This window comes from Euprymna scolopes, chromosome 22, assembly GCF_053919585.1.
Source record: "Euprymna scolopes isolate OS-2025 chromosome 22, ASM5391958v1, whole genome shotgun sequence".
NCBI classification, from domain to species: Eukaryota; Metazoa; Mollusca; class Cephalopoda; order Sepiida; family Sepiolidae; genus Euprymna; species Euprymna scolopes.
Window position 1 is genome coordinate 46,585,029 of NC_136503.1, and position 20,477 is coordinate 46,605,505.

General features: G+C 33.7%; 1 protein-coding gene and 1 pseudogene across 5 annotated transcripts in view; one reads left to right on the forward strand and one right to left on the reverse strand.

The window, feature by feature from the left end:
* Positions 1–20,477, reverse strand: part of LOC145243404 (uncharacterized) — a 302,808-nt gene that overhangs the window by 197,211 nt on the left and 85,120 nt on the right. For all 5 annotated transcript variants that reach the window (XM_080106260.1, XM_080106258.1, XM_080106259.1 and 2 more), the window contains exons 16-19: positions 15,636–15,748; positions 13,791–13,839; positions 9,909–10,084; positions 7,747–7,819 (exon numbers count right to left, since the gene is read on the reverse strand). In XM_080106260.1, coding sequence (XP_079962386.1) covers positions 7,747–7,819; positions 9,909–10,084; positions 13,791–13,839; positions 15,636–15,748 — 411 coding nt within the window. The remainder of the gene's footprint in view (positions 1–7,746; positions 7,820–9,908; positions 10,085–13,790; positions 13,840–15,635; positions 15,749–20,477) is intronic.
* On the forward strand, positions 11,150–11,267 carry LOC145244013 (5S ribosomal RNA; annotated as a pseudogene).

Here is a 20,477-nt window from a genome sequence, read left to right on the forward strand (position 1 = left end):
CCACCTCCACAAATGTTAAGAACGGCTTTCAGAATAAACACCCTCAACCTCTCCATGTTAACAACGGATTTCAGAATAAACACCATGGGGGGGGGGGTCAACATACCCATCCGCAAATACTATTAAAAAAAAAAGTCGTCATTTAAAAAGAAATTTAAAATCAAATGTTTGTAAAAGTAAGAAATTATTAATAAATGTTTAGTAACATTTTTCGGTGCTAATACAGAGAGTGATCCGCGCTATTTTTTAAATCGTATTTCCACGTTTAATTAAAGTTTTATGTTTTTTTTTTTATTCAATTGCAAGGTTAAAGTACAGAATAGGTACAAAACACCCTCCCCCTCCCATGTTAAGAATGACTTTTTAAATAATAACGTTATTATTTCAACACGGATCACTCTCTGCATGAGTACCCATTTTTCTTTTAATATTCATAAAAAGTAAAACTTTTTTTCAAAATAAATAAATAAATAAATAAATGTTTGTAAATGTGACAAATAATCGTTTAGTTACGGCAACGTCAGTAAATAAAAGATGTTAAGTGCGGGGTGGGGGGGACTAAGGGAGCGACTATTATTTTTTCTGCTGGTCGCCATGGAACTCAACGCCCAAGGAGTACCAAATTGTAATATTTTTTTTTGTCAAATAAATAAATTTCAAGCAATTTTTACAATAAATAATAGATAGCAACTTCGTTAATTTTACGACTCGCCCCAGCATATTATAAACACCCTAACTTCCATATATTAAAACGGCTTTCGGAATGAACACCCCCCCAATCTCCCCATATTAAGAACGGCTTTCGAGGTTTATGGAAGGGCGTGTTTTTTTTTAACATGGGAGGTTAGGGTGTTTATAATACGTTGAGGCATGTCGTAAAAATGAAACAGTTTAGAAAAAGTTAAAACAAACTTTTTTATGTAAACAAAAAAGAAAAGAAACTAAACAATTAAAACGTAATGTTTCATGAGTGAAAAGCCTTAACATAAATAAAGGTATTTAAAATTTAAAAATAGGTAAGTACATAAATTAATTTAAATTTTTAAAATATGGGATTTTTTTTGTGCTAATGCAGAGAGTGATCCGTGCTATTTTTTAAATCGTATTTCCGCGTTTAATTAAAGTTTTATATGTTTTTATTCAATTGTAAGGTTAAAGTACAGAATAGGTACAAAACACCCTCCCTTCCTCATGTTAAGAATGTCTTTTTTAATAATAATGGATCACTGTCTACATGAGTAACTTTTTTTTTTTTACTTATCTTGTAATTCGAGAGTAGTTGAAACGGAAGTTACCAGAAATATTATTGGGCAGTCTCGCAGAAACGACTTCGAAAAATATTTATATTTTAATTAATATTTTTATAATTCGCAATGTAAAATTATTTTAATAACATGCAAACATTCATTGACTTTACAGATAGATTTTCTGAAAATTTCAATTAAATTGGTAACGTAGAAATATGGTTTTATTCACTTTTAACGAACCAAAATTACATTTTTATATATATAGACACACACACACACACACACACACACACACACACACACACACACACACATACACACACACACACACACACACACACGGTGCATTCAATAAGTTTCCAGACTTTTTCGTATGGCACTTTTATTGATAGTACACACACGAACCTCTAGTCCCCTTTAAAGTAATCTCCTTCGGTGGCAGTGCACTTGTTGTACCGTTCCAACAAATTCTGGAAGACCCTATGGAAGTCCTCTTGCATGAGCATGTCAATGAATGTCACAGCCACTTTCATCCCCTCAGTTGTCTCATAATGAGAACCCTTAAGATTTTCCTTGAGCTTAGGGAATAATCAAAAGTTACAGGGAGCAAGGCTTGGACTATAGGGAGGGCGAGGAATTGCCTTGATGGCCATCTTGGTCAAATAGTCTGTGACAAGGATGGAGCACTCCTGGGACAAACTCTCCACAAATCTTCCACATCTTCAGTTCCTCATGAATGATTATGTATACAGTTCCCACACTGACATCAAACTGTGCACTTATTGTCTCTACAGACACACGATTATCCTTATCCATGAAATTCTTTATTTGGCCAATCAACTCTGGTGTTCTGACTTCCTTACTTCTTCCACACCTCTCATCATCCCTCACAAACTCCCTGCCTCTCTTGAATCTCTTATACCACTCAAAAACCGATGCTCAATTCATGCAAGATGGTTCAAAAACAGTCTGAAGCATTCCATACGTTTCTGTGGCATTTTTTCCAAGTTTAAAACATAATTTTATTGCATATCGTTCTTCTAAAATGTCTTCACGTCCAGATTACATTTTTGAAATTCACCAGTTGTTACACTCAGGCTTTAGTAGGGTGTATTCCAATTTCTGCTGTAGCTGTTCATTTGAACCTGAAATCATAAAAATTGGTCAGTCATCTCATAACATGTAAAGCAATAACATACTGAATTCTCAAGAGTCTACGACTATTTTAAATGCCTATACCGTCTGGAAATTTATTGAAGGGACCTCGAGTATATATATATATATATATATATATATATATATATATATATATATATATATATATATATATTAAATCATTCTAAATTGATGTATGCACAAAGAAAATGATTTCTTAAAAAAATAATACTACTATATCAACTAACAACAAAAAATATGAATATAAAATGATCTTCCCTCAAAAATGCTACCAATGAAATCATTAACAAATTCACAATCCTTTCTACAATCCAACCATATTTGGTAAAAATAAACTTCAATCTATGCTTAACTTGTCTACCAAATTTCATTCTTGAATGTCCAACTGTGATAAAATGCCTACTTGTAGCAAGTAATGATGGGACAATTCCAATATTTTTCCCGAATTCCAGCACAATTACCGATTCTGAACTAAATTTCCAATTTCGATTCTTTATAAATCTCTAAATATTTAATAATAAAGTGGTTATTCTTCCCCGAGTACCATAAAGCACACGTTAAATGCAACAGATATTTTCTCAAACGAAAAAAACAAAAAAAAAAAAACAAAAACACTTGTAGGGGATAATCTATAGATTATAGTTTTACTGGTTGTTTAAAAATCAATAAATTTTTATTATTTTATTATTACTACCAGCAATAGTAATTTTTTTAAACAAGATTAAATAAAAAAGACAATTAAAGGAATCGTTTTTGGCATCAGAAAATAGACACCAATTTTCTCCAATTGTGATACCAATTCCGATACTCCAAAAGTTAAGATTTTTCCAATTCCTGATTTCGATTAATCGTCCCAACAGTAGTAACAAGTAATAAGAGTACGAATGGGATTAACTTCAATTTTCTGGATGAGTTTGTGTAGCGTGTAAGGCCCAGTTACCAGCAAAAAAAAAGAAAAGCAAAATGGCGGCTATGCCTGATTATATGCTGGTATATCTCATGAAATAACGTGAAATCATGTTATTATATTCAAATAACGTAATGTAACATGCAATTACAGTCGAGATTGAACTCACTACACGAGTTTGTAGTGTAATTCAAATCTTGTCTGTAGCTGAATACCTGAAATGAGAGTGTTGTCACTATTATAGACCAAGAATAGCAATGAAGGTTCAACTGAAAATGATTCATTCTCCAAATCTATGGTAGAGTTAAGTTTGTTAAAAAAAAAAAAAAAAAAAAAAAAAAGAGATGTAAGAGACGTTAATAAAATGCAAGAAACAGCAAAAGTATATAGCACTTTCTCATCATTTACCTATGAAAACAGCTGAGTTAAAAATGAACGTTATTAGAAGACACATATAACACTGATATGACTGAAGAGAAGGTAAATAAAATAACGTTGGCATCGAACAGGCATACCTGTCTTCATATGAGGTCTCTCAATCTCAACGATACAAGAAGGGTATGTATTTCGTGATTGAGGTGTGGTTGCCCAGAAGCAGGTAATGCCATCAAGATTAATACCAATTAAGATAGCATCAACTAAATGGGGAGAGGAGGTGGAGGGAGATAAAATTTGCATGGGTTCACAGGTAAAAATACCATTTACCTCATACATTCACAAATAAGAAAATTTCCGTGGTAATGGGAATGTAAAGTTTTGAACAGACCCTGCTGACCTTAATAAATATATTACCTATTTGCATTTAGTGTGTTTATGCAAAAATATGGAAGGAGGTAAGACACGAATTCAATTTTGTGCAAAATAATCGTCACTTTATTTTTTTTTTCAATTTTCTCATCATTTTGTGTTTATGTGGATGAGGCGTTCAACCGGATGCCAGACATTCACTCCCTATTTCAGATATTCCAATAGAGACAGCGTTTTAAGATTCTACCCCATCTCTTTAACTGCAATTGTTTGCATCTCTCTTGCACTTGGTTCTCCGGGTATATTTGCCAGGTAGTTTTTGAAATTCGGTTGCTTCTATAATTACTAGAGTAATGGAGATTTTCCTAAGATTCAAATTTCTTTTCATGTTATACATAAGACCCTGGTATTTCGTTATATTTTCCCTCTCAGCTTTGTTTAAGCAAGCATCATTAGGGATACTGACTTCAACTAGGGTTGCTACTTCTCCCTCTTGTCTCATATCACTGTGTCAGGTTTAATAGCACCATTTTCTAGCTGCAGGAATTGCATAGTCACAGTGGATGGTGCATGACTTGTTTTCAACTGTTTTTTCCCCTGGTAAATGTTCCCATGACTTACTGCTGCATTCAATATTTAACTAATTTACAGATGGTCCAGTGGAGATACTTACATACTCCATTGTGTCGCATTGTATAGTAGTCACCTCTCAGCAGAATATTACAACTGGACTTTATTCATTATTGCTACTCTTCAGTGACATCACACGAAAAATTCCCATTATTCTATAGAAGATTCTTTATGATTGTTTGTTCAGTCATTAAAGAAACAAAGAATTTAGAAAAACAAAATGTCTCTTGACATTATTTTCAAGTTGTTAGTAGTTTATTGTTAGAACCTCTGTCAGATTTCTCAAATAGAAATTGGATATTTTTTCTCGGTAGACGATGACCTGTTTTCTACAGCTGCTTATTGATAGTCTTTCTCTACTCTATTGTTATTTCCGAGGAAGGTGTTCAGCTGAGCTCTGATCCTGGTTCCTCCTTGTCAGTCACAACATGAACTCATTTTACTATCGCAACTTCAAATAGATTTTATTTCTTCCTTTGTGTGCTTAAAATCTAGTGGAATTCCCATTAGCAGAGGGTTTTTTTTTCTCAAAAAATTTCCATCTCTAAAACGTATTACCATGGGATTGCTTCCCTGCATGATCATGACAGATGTAAACAGATACTTGTCATAAATCGTTTGTTAGTTTCCATTCACCATTTTCAATTTTCTTATAATAGTTTTCATCATTCAAGTAAAAGTATATCCATCTCTTTAATCCTTATCCTCGAGTGGCTTTTAGCCTTGATATGTGATGCCTTATTAAAAAATTTCAGTTCGTTGCTTTAAGTATTTGTAGGATGCTGCTTTGTTACTTTGAAAATGTCTGCCGTTTTCATTTGATTAAAATGAGATTTTATTTGGAAGAGATAAAACTAAAATCTGATTAAAAAAGTTTTATTTCTTTGATTCATTTATATAATTTTTTTTAAATCCATTTTTATAATTTTTTTAAAATTCATTTTTATAAATTTTATGATTTCATTTTTAGAAATGTTTGAAATTCATTTTTATAAATTTTTTGAATTTATTTTTATAAATTTTATGATTTCATTTTTATAATGTTTTTTTTTTCATTCATTTTTATAAATTTTATGATTTCATTTTTATAAATTGTTTTAATTCATTTTTATAAATTTTATGATTTCATTTTTATAAATTTTATGATTTCATTTTTATAAATTTTTTGAATTCATTTTTATAATTTTTTTAAAATTCATTTTTATAAATTATTTTAATTCATTTTTATAAATTTTATGATTTAATTTTTATAAATTTTTTTAATTCATTTATATAATTTTTTAATACATTTTTATAAATCTTATGATATCATTTTTATAATTTTTTTAAAATTCATTTTTATAATTTTTTAAAATTCATTTTTATACATTTTTTTAAATTCATTTTTATAAATTTTTTAAATTCATTTTTATAAATTTCCGAATTAAAAAATAATCTTTTTTTATAATATAAAAATGATTTGGTATAATTAGAGGCCAAGAAATTTGATGAAATGGGTATGAAACAGGAACTACAAACACACATTCCACAAGTTTTTGTGTGACTCTTGAACTAACTTTTGTGGCCCACGGGAAGCCATTTTAGTGATTACCTGAAAACAAGATTGCTTCACTATGACCAGGAGAGGATGATAACGATTACTGAAGATCAAGGCTTGATGACTAATGCATTTAAGAAGATCAGAGATCTCACCAATGATAACGTGCAGGTTCTGACATGAAGAAGTAGGGAGTGTAAGTCACTTTTACTTGAATGATGAAAACTATTATAAGAAAATTGAAAATGGTGAATGGAAACTAACAAACGATTTATGACAAGTATCTGTTTACATCTGTCATGATCATGCAGGGAAGCAATCCCATGGTAATACGCTTTAGAGATGGAAATTTTTTGAGAAAAAAAACCCCTCTGCTAATGGGAATTCCACTAGATTTTAAGCACACAAAGGAAGAAATAAAATCTATTTGAAGTTGCGATAGTAAAATGAGTTCATGTTGTGACTGACAAGGAGGAACCAGGATCAGAGCTCAGCTGAACACCTTCCTCGGAAATAACAATAGAGTAGAGAAAGACTATCAATAAGCAGCTGTAGAAAACAGGTCATCGTCTACCGAGAAAAAATATCCAATTTCTATTTGAGAAATCTGACAGAGGTTCTAACAATAAACTACTAACAACTTGAAAATAATGTCAGGAGACATTTTGTTTTTCTAAATTCTTTGTTTCTTTAATTAAGCAATGACTGAGCAAACAATCATAAAGAATCTTCTATAGAATAATGGGAATTTTTCGTGTGATGTCACTGAAGAGTAGCAATAATGAATAAAGTCCAGTTGTAATATTCTGCTGAGAGGTGACTACTATACAATGCGACACAATGGAGTATGTAAGTATCTCCACTGGACCATCTGTAAATTAGTTAAATATTGAATGCAGCAGTAAGTCATGGGAACATTTACCAGGGGAAAAAACAGTTGAAAACAAGTCATGCACCATCCACTGTGACTATGCAATTCCTGCAGCTAGAAAATGGTGCTATTAAACCTGACACAGTGATATGAGACAAGAGGGAGAAGTAGCAACCCTAGTTGAAGTCAGTATCCCTAATGATGCTTGCTTAAACAAAGCTGAGAGGGAAAATATAACGAAATACCAGGGTCTTATGTATAACATGAAAAGAAATTTGAATCTTAGGAAAATCTCCATTACTCTAGTAATTATAGAAGCAACCGAATTTCAAAAACTACCTGGCAAATATACCCGGAGAACCAAGTGCAAGAGAGATGCAAACAATTGCAGTTAAAGAGATGGGGTAGAATCTTAAAACGCTGTCTCTGTTGGAATATATGAAATAGGGAGTGAATGTCTGGCAATTTCACACAAAGACTATCAATAAGCAGCTGTTTTGTCTACACTTTTTGTTTCTTTAATTAAGCAATGACTGAGCAAACAATCATAAAGAATCTTCTATAGAATAATGGGAATTTTTCGTGTGATGTCACTGAAGAGTAGCAATAATGTTAATATGTTAGTGCTTACCTTTTGTTTTAAGAATGACTTTGAGGCAAAATGAATCAGTCCTGATTTATCAATAACTTTTGCAATACACCGCCTAGAAAAGAAAAAGATATACGTCATCTCAAACAGAATCCATACTTTATATATAAAAGGCACTTTCTATATGTGTGTGAGTTCGTTTTCTACAGACTCCAAAACGGCTGGGCTGATCTTTTTGAAATTTCACACAAATGTAGTTAAAAGTTTAAACATTAAAAATATGTATTGTTGTCAAAGAAATAACCAAGAACATAAACGCTAAGAAAAAGATCCCAGGTATGCATGAGAGAGGAAGTAAAGAGGAAGTCATTCTTTGATGAGATAAAAAAAAAAATCTTCTACATTCTCTATCCTCTCCATCACGAATCGTTTGAAGTAAGGCAAAATGAACACTTTCAGAAAAAGGGGAAAGAGAATACAAAACAAACTGAGGGAAAGAGAAAGAGAGAAAAAAAAACTATAGAGCAAGCGACAGGAAAAAAGAGAAATAAACTTGAGCCAAGGCAGAAATCGTGGAATTCTGTTTTTTTCTTAGATACAAAAAAATGAAACTTACTTTCTAATAAAATTACTATATTATGAAACCATTGCTGCTTTAAAATATCAATGTAGAGTAGGTTAGGCGACTTCATTATACTGGGAAGGGGGAGGCACCTGTACTAACAACATTAGCAACCCAGCCATAAAATGGACTAACCCAGTCACATGAAAGTGTGACGCGTATGCAAATAAAATATATATAAGCCTTGCTCATTTGCTTTTTTTACTTTGGTGTTTATTTTTGGTGGTATTATTGTTATTTGCCTCCCCACGAGGGCCGAGTTAAAAACAAGGTCGGCTTTTAATGTGGAAAAACTCCAGCTTCCAAAAATGAGCAACTCTGGATTGGAACAAAGATTAAAATTGCTTTGGTCTAGAAGAAAATGTTTAATTAGCCGAGGGCAGAAAAGATGAAATGCAGCATAAGAACAGATGCTACACTTTGTTCCTAGCCAAAAGGTCTTGCTCAGTTGTTTACACTCATTCAAATATTTTAGATGGCATTAACGATAGGATTTTTTTGTAGTGAAGAAGGAGAAGGGAGTACTGCAAACTTTATTAGCATTAAACTGACAACATGGAAACATTTGGACACGAAAATGAAACCGATTATGGATCAGAATTTTTATATATTCATAGCTTATGCAAGAATTGATTGGACTGCAAAAGGAAAACATTACATTTTGAAAAGAAAGAATTTTCTGGTCAACAGAACATGTCATGTTATAAAACCATTTTGAAATTATAAAAACATTTTGAAATTATAAAAACCATTTTGAAATTATAAAACCATTTTGAAATTATAAAACCATTTTGAAAAGAAAGAATTTTTTGGTCAACAGAACATGTCATGTTATAAAACCATTTTGAAATTATAAAAACATTTTGAAATTATAAAAACCATTTTGAAATTATAAAACCATTTTGAAATTATAAAACCATTTTGAAAAGAAAGAATTTTCTGGTCAACAGAACATGTCATGTTATAAAACCATTCTGAAATTATAAAACCATTTTGAAATTATAAAAACATTTTGAAAAGAAAGAATTTTCTGGTCAACAGAACATGTCATGTTATAAAACCATTCTGAAATTATAAAACCATTTTGAAATTATAAAAACATTTTGAAAAGAAAGAATTTTCTGGTCAACAGAACATGTCATGTTATAAAACCAAAACAATAGGATTGGAAAGACGTTTGTTTTGCAAATTCTTACATTCCTCAAACAAAAACATTTACATTTTCATCTTTTTCTTTTCATTTTTTCTGGTATTCTGCAAGTTCACGCTCCAGTTAACAGTTTAGTATGCCAACCGTTTCCAAATTCCACTCTGTATAATCATTTGTTTCAAATGTTTTGTTGGTCGGTCAAACTTTCTGAGATTCAAGGCATCCGTGCTCCTTCAAAGGTTTATTCTGGAGGATGAACGTTCGATTTAATCAAACCAGAATAACCGATTCATCCATAGATTAATCTCTATGTCGAGCAAATATAGAGCTTTCAGCAAACCCTGTGTTGGGTTTGCTCATATTTTCATGATAAGAATACCACCAAAAATAAACACAAAAGTGAAAAAGCAGGAAAAAAAATCAAAATCTTACCTTGGTGTAAGTTCTTCATTGTTTCCATCTGAAGAAAAACTCATCCTTTTTGGGATACTGACTTCATAGACGTTGTATCTTCGCTGGCCCCTAAAAACCCAGCAAAGAATGTCGTTCACATTCACCAACATTGGGTCAGGCTGGATTGCAACGATGCTAACATCGACCTCTTGAACCTACAAATATGATTAAAAGAACATTGAAATGCTGTGATACGTTAAGAGATTGAAAAGTCAGGTATGGCTGACCATATCTGGACAGAAAAGAGAAACCATCTACCATTATGAGGCGAAATAAAAATTATAGACAGAAAAGAACAGTGGAGAGTAAGCGACTCAAAGAAGCAGCACATATTCTGGGCGACTATCAATTACTAAGTAGACCTAGTATAAAATTTAACACCATATGGGAATACTTAATTTTTAATAATAGATAATATATACAGAAATAAGTAAACAATAACATTAATAATATATATAGTAATAATAATTTTTAATAAATAGCTATATTAAAAACAAGAACTAAAATAGGTTTAAGGCTCCCAAAATTTGTACTAGAACTGTCCACAAGGACCCGTAGCACAATGGTCAGAGTACTTGGAAAAATCAATTGTAAAAAATGATATTCTCCTAAAGGTTGAAGGTTCAATTCTCAGTGTGGGCGATTGAAAAATACAATTGCGAATTACTTAGGACCTCTATCCAGTCATGACTGATGGAAAAAAAGCATGCTACCCCCGTCAAGTAAATAAAGGGTTCCGTTTGAAATTCCATCAAAATTTCCGAGTTTGACAGAAACATTACAGAATTTGATAAGATACACCTGAAGAAGGTCGGAGGTTACATCGAATGAAAGGTTATGAAAATTACACTCAAGATGGGAACAGTAGTCGGATGAATCCAAATAATACAAAAAAAAAAAACATTTCATGCTTTTATGATTTTGAAGGAAATAGAATGAACAGATAAAGAAAACAATAAATCTTATTGTTTTACAAGTTCATACTTGTTTGTAATGAGTAAGAAACTTGGTATGAATGACTTTATGAATGCCTTACACACTCAGAATCTCATGGTTATGTACAGTGTGCTATCGCTTGCATCAACTCCATAATGTACCTGGAACATGGTAGATCGAAGAAGACCCGGCTCAAGTGCATAAATAATTATATGACTGCATACAACCTGAGTGATGTCGAACCTTTGGGACAGACTTTGTCAAACGTATAGATCTGCATTATCATATATGGCATAATCACGTTTGACACACCGGTTCCCGTCAGATCACCAAACTTAAGCAACGTTGAGCATGGCCAGTACCAGATGGGTGACCATTTGGGACTTCCAGGTGCTATATGTGCTCTCCGCTTATCTCGACATTGTTTCCAGTTGTCCTGGACTTCTCCTTGCCACTGGGCTCAAACAGTGCCGATTCAGGAGAGGTGTGGTTGGAGATTGCGCAACCCTTGTCTCACAATTACATGCGTAGTTGCCCTATAGCGGTATCCTTTGTCTTTCGAGACTGAGCGGAGGCATCGATCAATAGATCTGCATCAAGGATAGATTCTTTTAAAAGATGATTAAAAATTGTATATAGGCAATAATAATCGTAGTTTTAAGATTATGGCATGATGGAATTAAAATCGGTTTAGTATTACGTATAAAAAGAAAAAAAAACGCATGTTAGCAAAAAAAAAAAAACAAACAAACAAAAAAAACAAACAAAAACAAAAAACTGCTGCCCTTGAATATTTGTCGATCGTATTAGTATATATACTCATTTAGAAAGTGTTTTTCTTCAGATTTCATGCGTGATACTAAATAGATTTTAACATCAAAAAGTTCACCATGTCATAGTCTTAAAAAAAATAGCAACATTTTTATCGATTATACACAATTTTTTTTATATATATCTGGACCTTACGCAAATCTGAACCTTACGCAAATCTAAACGCTTACCTGGACCAGAGAAGTTGGATAACTTTTTGATTGCCTTGAAATTGTGGGAAACAAGAAGAAAATGTGAAATAAAATTTAAAATTCAGGACTTTAATTGAATAAACAGATCGTGTGACCTATATATGAACTCAGATGACCTAGTTAAAAGTTTTTAAAAGTGGTTTGACTGAAAAGAAGACATAATTGTTTTAAAACAGTTGTAACTTAAACGATTAGATAGAGCGAACAATGCTCTTTAACATGATATATAAAGTAAAGGTATTATAATGAAAACTTATTTGAAAATACATCATTTGAAATCGACATTAAAAATTCCGAAAGAACTTTCATGTCCACCTAATAAAAAGTTTTTAAAAGTGGTTTGACGTTCTAACCATTGGCAATCTCTCCTTTGCCCGAGTCAAGAGAACAGAGAAAATCAGTAAAACGCGAGAACTGATAATACACCATTAAACACGATGTGAACTAACCAAATTTATCTCCGATCGACGTGGTCCCATAACATAATTGGTAACACACACAAAAATAATTTCATTTCACCTTGTCAACTCTATAATCATTAGTTGAGACTACCAAAACTCATTTTTTTTCCTGTCGGGTAATACCAGTCTTTTCTCCTGCAGCAGAAAACTATCGACATGATTACTCTTCCGACTCTCTGAAAAAATGTAAAACACACTACTGTATATCAAAGTCGGAACTCAACTCTAGCATCTTCTGTTTCCATGATACAAACTTATATAAACTGAATGTGCGTGCATGAAAACAAACATGGCGATCAGGGAAAACAATACGGAATACATTGGATAATTAAGGTTTAATATCATTGCCCTTAGATTAATAAATGAAAAATCCTTTATATAAGAAGGGTGTGTGTATTCTCATTGAGTGGTTTGTTGAGTGGTTCGAATGGGGGGTCTGTTTTACTAGAAGATCGTATTAGAAACTGAGCACCCTTACAAATATTAAAAAAAGAAGTCTTTTCTGATAATAAATCATTGAAAAAAATTGAAAAAAGACGAAAAGAAAAAAAAGATAAAAGGAGGGAGTGTGCATTGTTCAGGTCCACTCTAGTTTTTTTGTGTGTGTTTACAGCCTTAAAAATATCAGAAAATGATAATTAATTGATTAAGTAATATTTAACGGTAAGACATTTTCAAAGCAAATCTTTAAAAAAAAGAAAAAAGTTCCCTCGACCCTCAGTCTTTGAAGTGTTTCTACATGTTTTTAAAATGTTTGGAAATTATGAGCCCCCCCGCCCCCGTCCAATAAAACTTGAAAAAAAAAATGATTACAATTACATGTCCCGTTTACCGTTACGTGGCCAGGTGACCATTTACGTGAAATTTATATAGGAAAGTGATCTCCCACTCAAAAATGTTAAATTTTTATTATTTAAAAAAAAAATTCCTTATTTCATATTATCTTTAAAAGCCGCTGAAACGTATTAGCCCCTCGCCCCCACCATCAGATTTTGATTTCTTTTAGGAGGTAAACTACGCTCGGTTAGATCGTAAAAAAATATTACCGTTTTGATTTCAATTCAAGAAGTTGTTGTTGTTGTTGTTTTTTTTTTTGTTTTTTTTTTTTAACTTTTGAAATCAGTACTATATATTATGTACAATATAATATTCAATAGAGAATTGACTCTGTAATAATAAACACAAAATCTGTATGAATTAAAATATATTTATGTCTATTTTATGACCCCCCCCCCACGCACCGGAAAGTTAAAAATAAATGTGCCAATTATTTGTCCTAAAATAAAGAAAGCTTCTTCATTCACGCTGTTTTACTTCCTTTTCTTTTCTATGCTTTATTATCTCCCTTTTCTCTGGACACGTCTACAAACAAAAACCAAAGGATGAAAAAAAATAACAGAAACGTTATCTACTTAAAGCTTGTTGCACTATTAAGATCTTACCTTGGCTTTATTTTCAACAACAATAGTTCCAATTTTCTTCAAACTGTTGCTAACAATAGAAATATTTAAAAAAAAAAGTATAAGTTGTGAATGAACCAATATTGGAAGCACATCTCATTCATAAAATCACATAATTTTATTTTTCCAATATAAATCATTATAATTTCTGATGACCTAAAGAACAAAAACACTACCTATTGACTTAGATTCTTTTAACATCCTCTTTAATATTACCTTTTATTATTTTTTTCTTTTTACAAGGAAATCGTCACTTATCAAGGCCCGAAGGCCACTCAAGGATAACATTATCTTACTGCATGTAAGGTGGTAGCATAGTAATCAATAATGGTGGAAATTGAGTAGAATTTGATCATTAAAGAGGACGGCCCAACAAGAACTTGTTTACATTGGACTTGAAGATTACCATATTGTAGTCAGCTGGCAAATAGACCACCAGAAGAGAGTTCCACAGGCAGGCAGTTCTGGAAAAGAAGCTTTGTTCATGAAATCTGCGTTTAGGTTTAGGATAGAGATTAGTCGAGTGTTTTTTTTGTGAAATTTTGGCAAAGGGGACCATAGATTGGAGCTTAGACGAACACTTACCATGAAAATAATGATAGAGCAGAGACAGGTTCGCAATGTCTCTTCTGTGGGAAAGAGGCTACAGGGAAGAGAAAAGGGCCTCACTTACTAGGTTTTGAAGTCGATTTTGAACTCTGTCAAGGCAGGATAGGGTACTCCGAGCAGCTATTGCCCAAATGTGGCAACAATTCTCCATTTTAGTATGTACTTGTATCTTATACAAGATGAGGATTGCATCAGCAGTGAGATACCTACAGGAGCGGTAGAATGATCCAACTGGAAATCTTGGTAACAGATTTGATGCGTGTGTTCCATTTCAGATGAGGAGTGAAAGTCAGTCCCAGAATCTTGTCAAGACATAGTGCTTCCCAAAGATGAAAGCCATCTATTTCAGTTGAAATCAGATGGGAGTCAGAGCGTTGATGATGGAAAGAGAGAAGCTTTGTTTCATATGCATTAAAATTAACTAGCCACCTTTTTCCCCATTGCACATGTACTCAAGATCAAAAGAGAGAGAATCAGAAAGATTTTGGTCATTGCTGGCCTTTGAAGTGTTGCCATAGATGGTAATGTCCTCTGCACAAATGTTTACAAATGACCTAAGAATGTGATTTGGAAGATCATTGATGAAGATCAGGAAGAGAGTTGGGCCTAGGAGGAAACAGAGGAAGCTATACATTAAAAAAAAAAACATCAAACCTCTTAACATCAAAGAATATGAAATGGTCAAAAATTCAATTGAAAGAAAGCTATCATCGCTCACATCGACATTTTAAAAAATGTTACTCTAAAAACTGTATTTGCACTTATGTTGTGTAAATTTCTGAACTAAAAACGTATTTTTACAAAAATAGAAATCAAAAAGAAAACGCCTCAAAGTGGAAAGTTTAAAAATAAAAGAAAAGAAAGAAAAATGTATAGGTCGATATAGATAGTAAAAAGGAAACGATAGAGATAGTAAAAAGAACAAGTCGCGTATGCGTGGTTCCCCTCTGGTGCTGCATATGAGATGACACCACAAAAAAATAGTGAAGAAATGATGAATGTGAGAAGTGTGAAGGGCCAACGTTGCCTTCACATTTTCGTCAAGTTTCAGAAAAATCTAATGGTGAAGCAAAAGTTAAAAAACTTTTTAAAACTTCTAACGTTATGATTAAACTTTTAAAGTCATGATTAAACTTATAATCTTATGACTAAACTTCTAAAGTTATGATTAAACTTCTAACCTTATGATTCTAACGTTATGATTAAATTATGAAATACCTTTTATAATAGTAGACACCAGGTGAAGTGAATTGATGCATAAAGGATGAAGGTGAGTCTCTTACACTTCCACTGCAGAAGCCATTTGCTACAATTTCGTTTTCATAGGTAACCTTAATTGAAAATAAAAATACGTTAACTATTAGATTTCTAGAAACAAAGTACAACCGACAAAACATAAGAAAAGAATACAAAATGGAATCGCCACATTTAAAAAAATTTCATATAATGTAACCGTTGCATCAAATGTGAAACTACCTAAAATACACTTAGCTGGCCTTGGGGCTAGGATCTTCCCCAAATTTATCTTGATGAGACACAAACAATTCTTCAACTCCATCCTCCGTTTTTTCTTTTCTCTTCTATTTAAATTTGTTCATGCAATCCTAAATCTGTCAGTTTGTTTCACATTTGCTATAGAATTGAAATCCATAATCCATATTCCGAATGCAGATTATACTTATATTTGAGGTGACATTCACCCAGGGTGGGTTGAACCGGCTCTTTCCATAAAACACAAAGCGTCCTGGATGAACACAAACTACACACAACAGTCCGTAGGGGCCGAGATTGTGATGGGCAGCCACTCCTGATGTTGTGTAGTCGCATGCACGCTGGTCAATTTTTCGTCAGCCAGAAAAACTTGTAACACAAACTTTGTTTTTTGTATAAAAATATAAAATATATTATTTTCTTTTTCTTTACTACCTCATGTGCGTGTGCCAAGCTAGAGACGTAGAAGATGGACAGGAGGGTGGATAGATGGAACCACGAGCTCGTCTAATGTTGCTTTGCCTGCTGCCTGTTTGCTTCTCTCGTTTGCCTTTCCTCTGGGCTATATATGTGACCTACTCTCTACAGGTGCACTAGCCTCGGCAGCTGTGTGTTGACCTTCATGATCAGCGACATCAGTTTTGACGACCGGATCCCAATCGTTCAGTGCGTTTTGGCTACCAGCTATCACGCATTCATGTGTGTGTGTGTGTGTGTGTGTGTGTGTGTGTGTGTGTGTGTGCGCGCGCGCGTGTGTGTGTATGTGTGTGTGTGTGTATGTGCACCTTCAACACATGACACCAGAGACAAGCATTGTAGACTTGTGGACCAGAGCTAGGTTCGACATCTACTTTGATGGTGTGCAACCATGTTTGCAGCTAGCCTCCTGGGCGTCTTCTCCAACTTTAGAGTGGTTCTGAAGCCCTTTTTTTACAAGGAAGTCACTACTTATCAAGACCTGTGGACCACTCGAGGATAATGAGTTAATGAGTGTATGGTGATGGAATTTGGGTAGAATTTGACTATTTAAGGGGATGGCCCAACAAGAATTCGTTTACATTAGACTTGAAGACAATCATGTTGTAGTCAGCTGGAAAGCAGCCTAACAGAACAGGTTGCTTCATGGATGAACTCTCCTGGTTTGCGGTGTGCCACATGGCTGAATTAGTGAAGTCTTTTTAAATTTAAGACTGTTTGAAGGGGATGATTCTGCATCACATGTGGATGTTTACATTCTGTAATTTTACTTGTCTTGAAAGTTACCTATGATGCTTGAATCCTGCAGATCAGTATCCATTTACAGTTTCCAGAATTATGTAGAATACTTATCTCCAAGATAGTTAAAATTGGGAACATTCTCTAATCTAGTTCCAGCTAAGTCAACCTCAGTTTGGCAGCCCTTGGAAGATGGAAGCGAAATAACTGAACACAATGAACAAACAACATCAACATTTGTTGAGGAAAGTTGCTCCAGACCAAAGCATCAGTGATGGATCCATCCATTGCAAACACAGTACTTCTTGAACCAACTCTAGTGCCACTTGTAGCACAGGAAATTTTTGGCCTTTTCATGAATTACTCCCTCTTGTAATCAATAGCAAACTTTTTTGTCATGGTGTTTATTTTCAATTCAAACTTCTTTACAATCTGGAGCAATGAGTACAACAAGGATTTTAAATCACCATCGAGATTATTATAACTAAAATGATTTTTGTTTCAAGTATAAGCCTTTCACTTAATTTTTAAGTTATGGCGAAACAAATCAAGTGGAGGCATTTAGACGATGTCAAAGCATCGTTAATTCATTACCCACACGGCAGCAGCCGCATAGAACAATGGTGAGAAGTCTTCACTGTTATTTGGGCGGTCGGGTTTTGATCCTGGCTTGAGGCAGTTGCCTGTCTAGCCGCACTGATGAGTTGTGAAGCAGCGAAACAGTACTGTATGTGAATGACTATATATACATATATATATATATATATATATATATATATATATATATATATATATATATATATATATATATATATATTGTTACGACGTATCCCATCCCTACTGGGGACGGTAGAGATGGGTGACGTAACGAAATATATATTAAAAAAAAATAAAGTTTCCCAGGTTCCTTGATAATGCGTAGTTATGGGAATGGGATAACCGTCTCGAAGGCAACAATAAAATGAAATATACTGGACAACGAAATCACATGAGAAATAACGAGGACAAGTATTGTCGAAAAATTAACAAATTTTTATTTATATAAACAAATAAATAAAATTCAATTCAAGAAAAGAAAATTAAATATGTCTAACTAAATTAAATGATTTAATGATTCAAATTCTACCGAGAGAAAAATATATCATCAACAGTCAATGTTCACAATAAAAGCAAGAAATCGTCTGCTCAATTAGATACAGGTTCTAGGGTAAAAGAGATGTAGGAGAGATTAACGTTTTGGTTGAAAAACTCACTGAATGACCTTTGAAATGTGTCCTTTCTTTTGTTTCTTTTTTTATATATATTTCTTTCCTGTAAATTGTTTACATCTGATTACGCGCGTGCAGGTTAGTTTTCATATTTTTGTCCTTTGGATTGTTTACGTTTCATTACGCGCGTGCGTGTTAATTTTTTTTTTTTTTTTTTTTTTTTTTTTTTTTTTTACATTTTCACCCCAAACAAGGCACATTGCCACTTTGGTGTAGGGGGCTACTATCAGGGGAAACATCTACTGGGGTACTATGTAGGGATTAGGGCAGCGAGATGTTGGTTCACGTTGCACTTGAACTTATGCATGTCAGTACAGTTGGGGAAGCAGTGACCCGGAATGGAATTCCAAAGTCTAGCAGTTCTGGGGAAGAAACTACTGGAGTAGAAGGATCTTTTACATCTAGGGATCTCTACAGTGTGGGGGTGGGATTTTGCAGCTTGTCGGGTCTGTCGAGGGTGTTCACGTCGTGGGGGCACAAGTGCTTGCAGTTCTTCAGAGCATTCACCATTATAATACTTGTAGAACAGGCAGAGGGATGCAACGTTTCGACGATGGGACAGAGGCTGAAGTTTTGATGCCAGTTTAGGGCCTATCAGATTTGCGACTCTCTTTTGAACCCTGTCAAGGAGCGAGAGACTAGTAGCCGATGCACCGGCCCAAATATGACAGCAATACTCCATACATGGGCGAATAGTGGCCTTATAGAGGTACAGGATACTTTCGGGTGTTAAAAGTTTTCTAGCACGGTAGAGAGAGCCCACCTTCCTTGCAGCGGCCCTGGCAATGCCCTCGATGTAACTGTTCCAACTCATGTTTCCAGTGAACGTTAGGCCAAGGAGCTTGAGAGACGTACTCTCAGATAAAGAATCGTTGGCCATTGCTATAGGTGGTAGAGAAGGTTTCTTGTAATTATTGAATGAAACCAGTTTTGTCTTGGTGGCATTGAACGTGACCATCCATTTTTGTCCCCATTCCACTACTTGCTAATTGCTCAAAGTATTTGTTTCTGAAGCTCATCGAAGCCTTTAATTTATAGTAAATATTTCACTGCTCCTTTCATCCTTCCTTCGCTGAGTTCATTCTTTTCTTCAGTCAATATTCTAACTTTGACTGCTGATCAAAACAGATTTTTACCGTCGCTGCCAACGTCGGTTGGTGTCGTTGATATTTACCTCCACGACGCCGCTGCCGCGCTGCTGCCGCCTTTCACTGGCTTCGCCACCCCGACCTTCGCTGACTTAGGTCTTGTCGCTTTGAAGCACAAAGCTCCACTGACTGTTGACAATTTTTTTCCAGGCCCCTCTCTCTATATACGATCTCTCTCTCTCTTTCTCTATACAGTTTCTCTATATATATACGGCCTATCTCACTCTATATATACGGTTTATTTCTCTCTATCTTTTCTCTCTCCTTTTTTTCTCGTCTATGAGCTTTCTTTTCTCTTTCCTCTTCCACCCTTCGTTCACAGTATCTCTGTCTCTTCCTTCTCCTCCTGCTCGCAGGCCTCCTCCTCCCCTTTTTTTCTGTTTTGTTTACAAAATGTGAACGAGCAGACGAGAATGGATCTTTTTGGCGCAAAAATGATACAGTAAATAAAATATAGTGAAAATATATCTTCTCTCGGCTAAAAATCCTACAATAATTTATTATACATTTTCATAAATGTATCACAATATATATATATATATATATATATATATATATATATATATATATATATATATATATATATATATATATAGACTTATATGTAATTATACTGAGTTCGTGAAATTCAGTAAATTTTCATATACCAATGAGTTTTAAGCCAAAAATGGTTGACTTAAAGAGTAAGCTACAAAATTATCAAATTTTATAATTAAGCATTAATATACTGTGTAAGCAAAAACAAGACTTCAAAACAAGGTGTTGGTGGCAACAAAAAGTGTATTTCAATTTACGTTACAATTGTTTCCATGTCTAGTTCGACAATTTCAAGCATTATGTCATTTGAAAATTTTCAAAACCAGCATTTCTTCAGACTTTATAAATAAGCACACTTTTGGCAATGGAGCATTTTTGTGATTTTCCGTAACCACCACAAA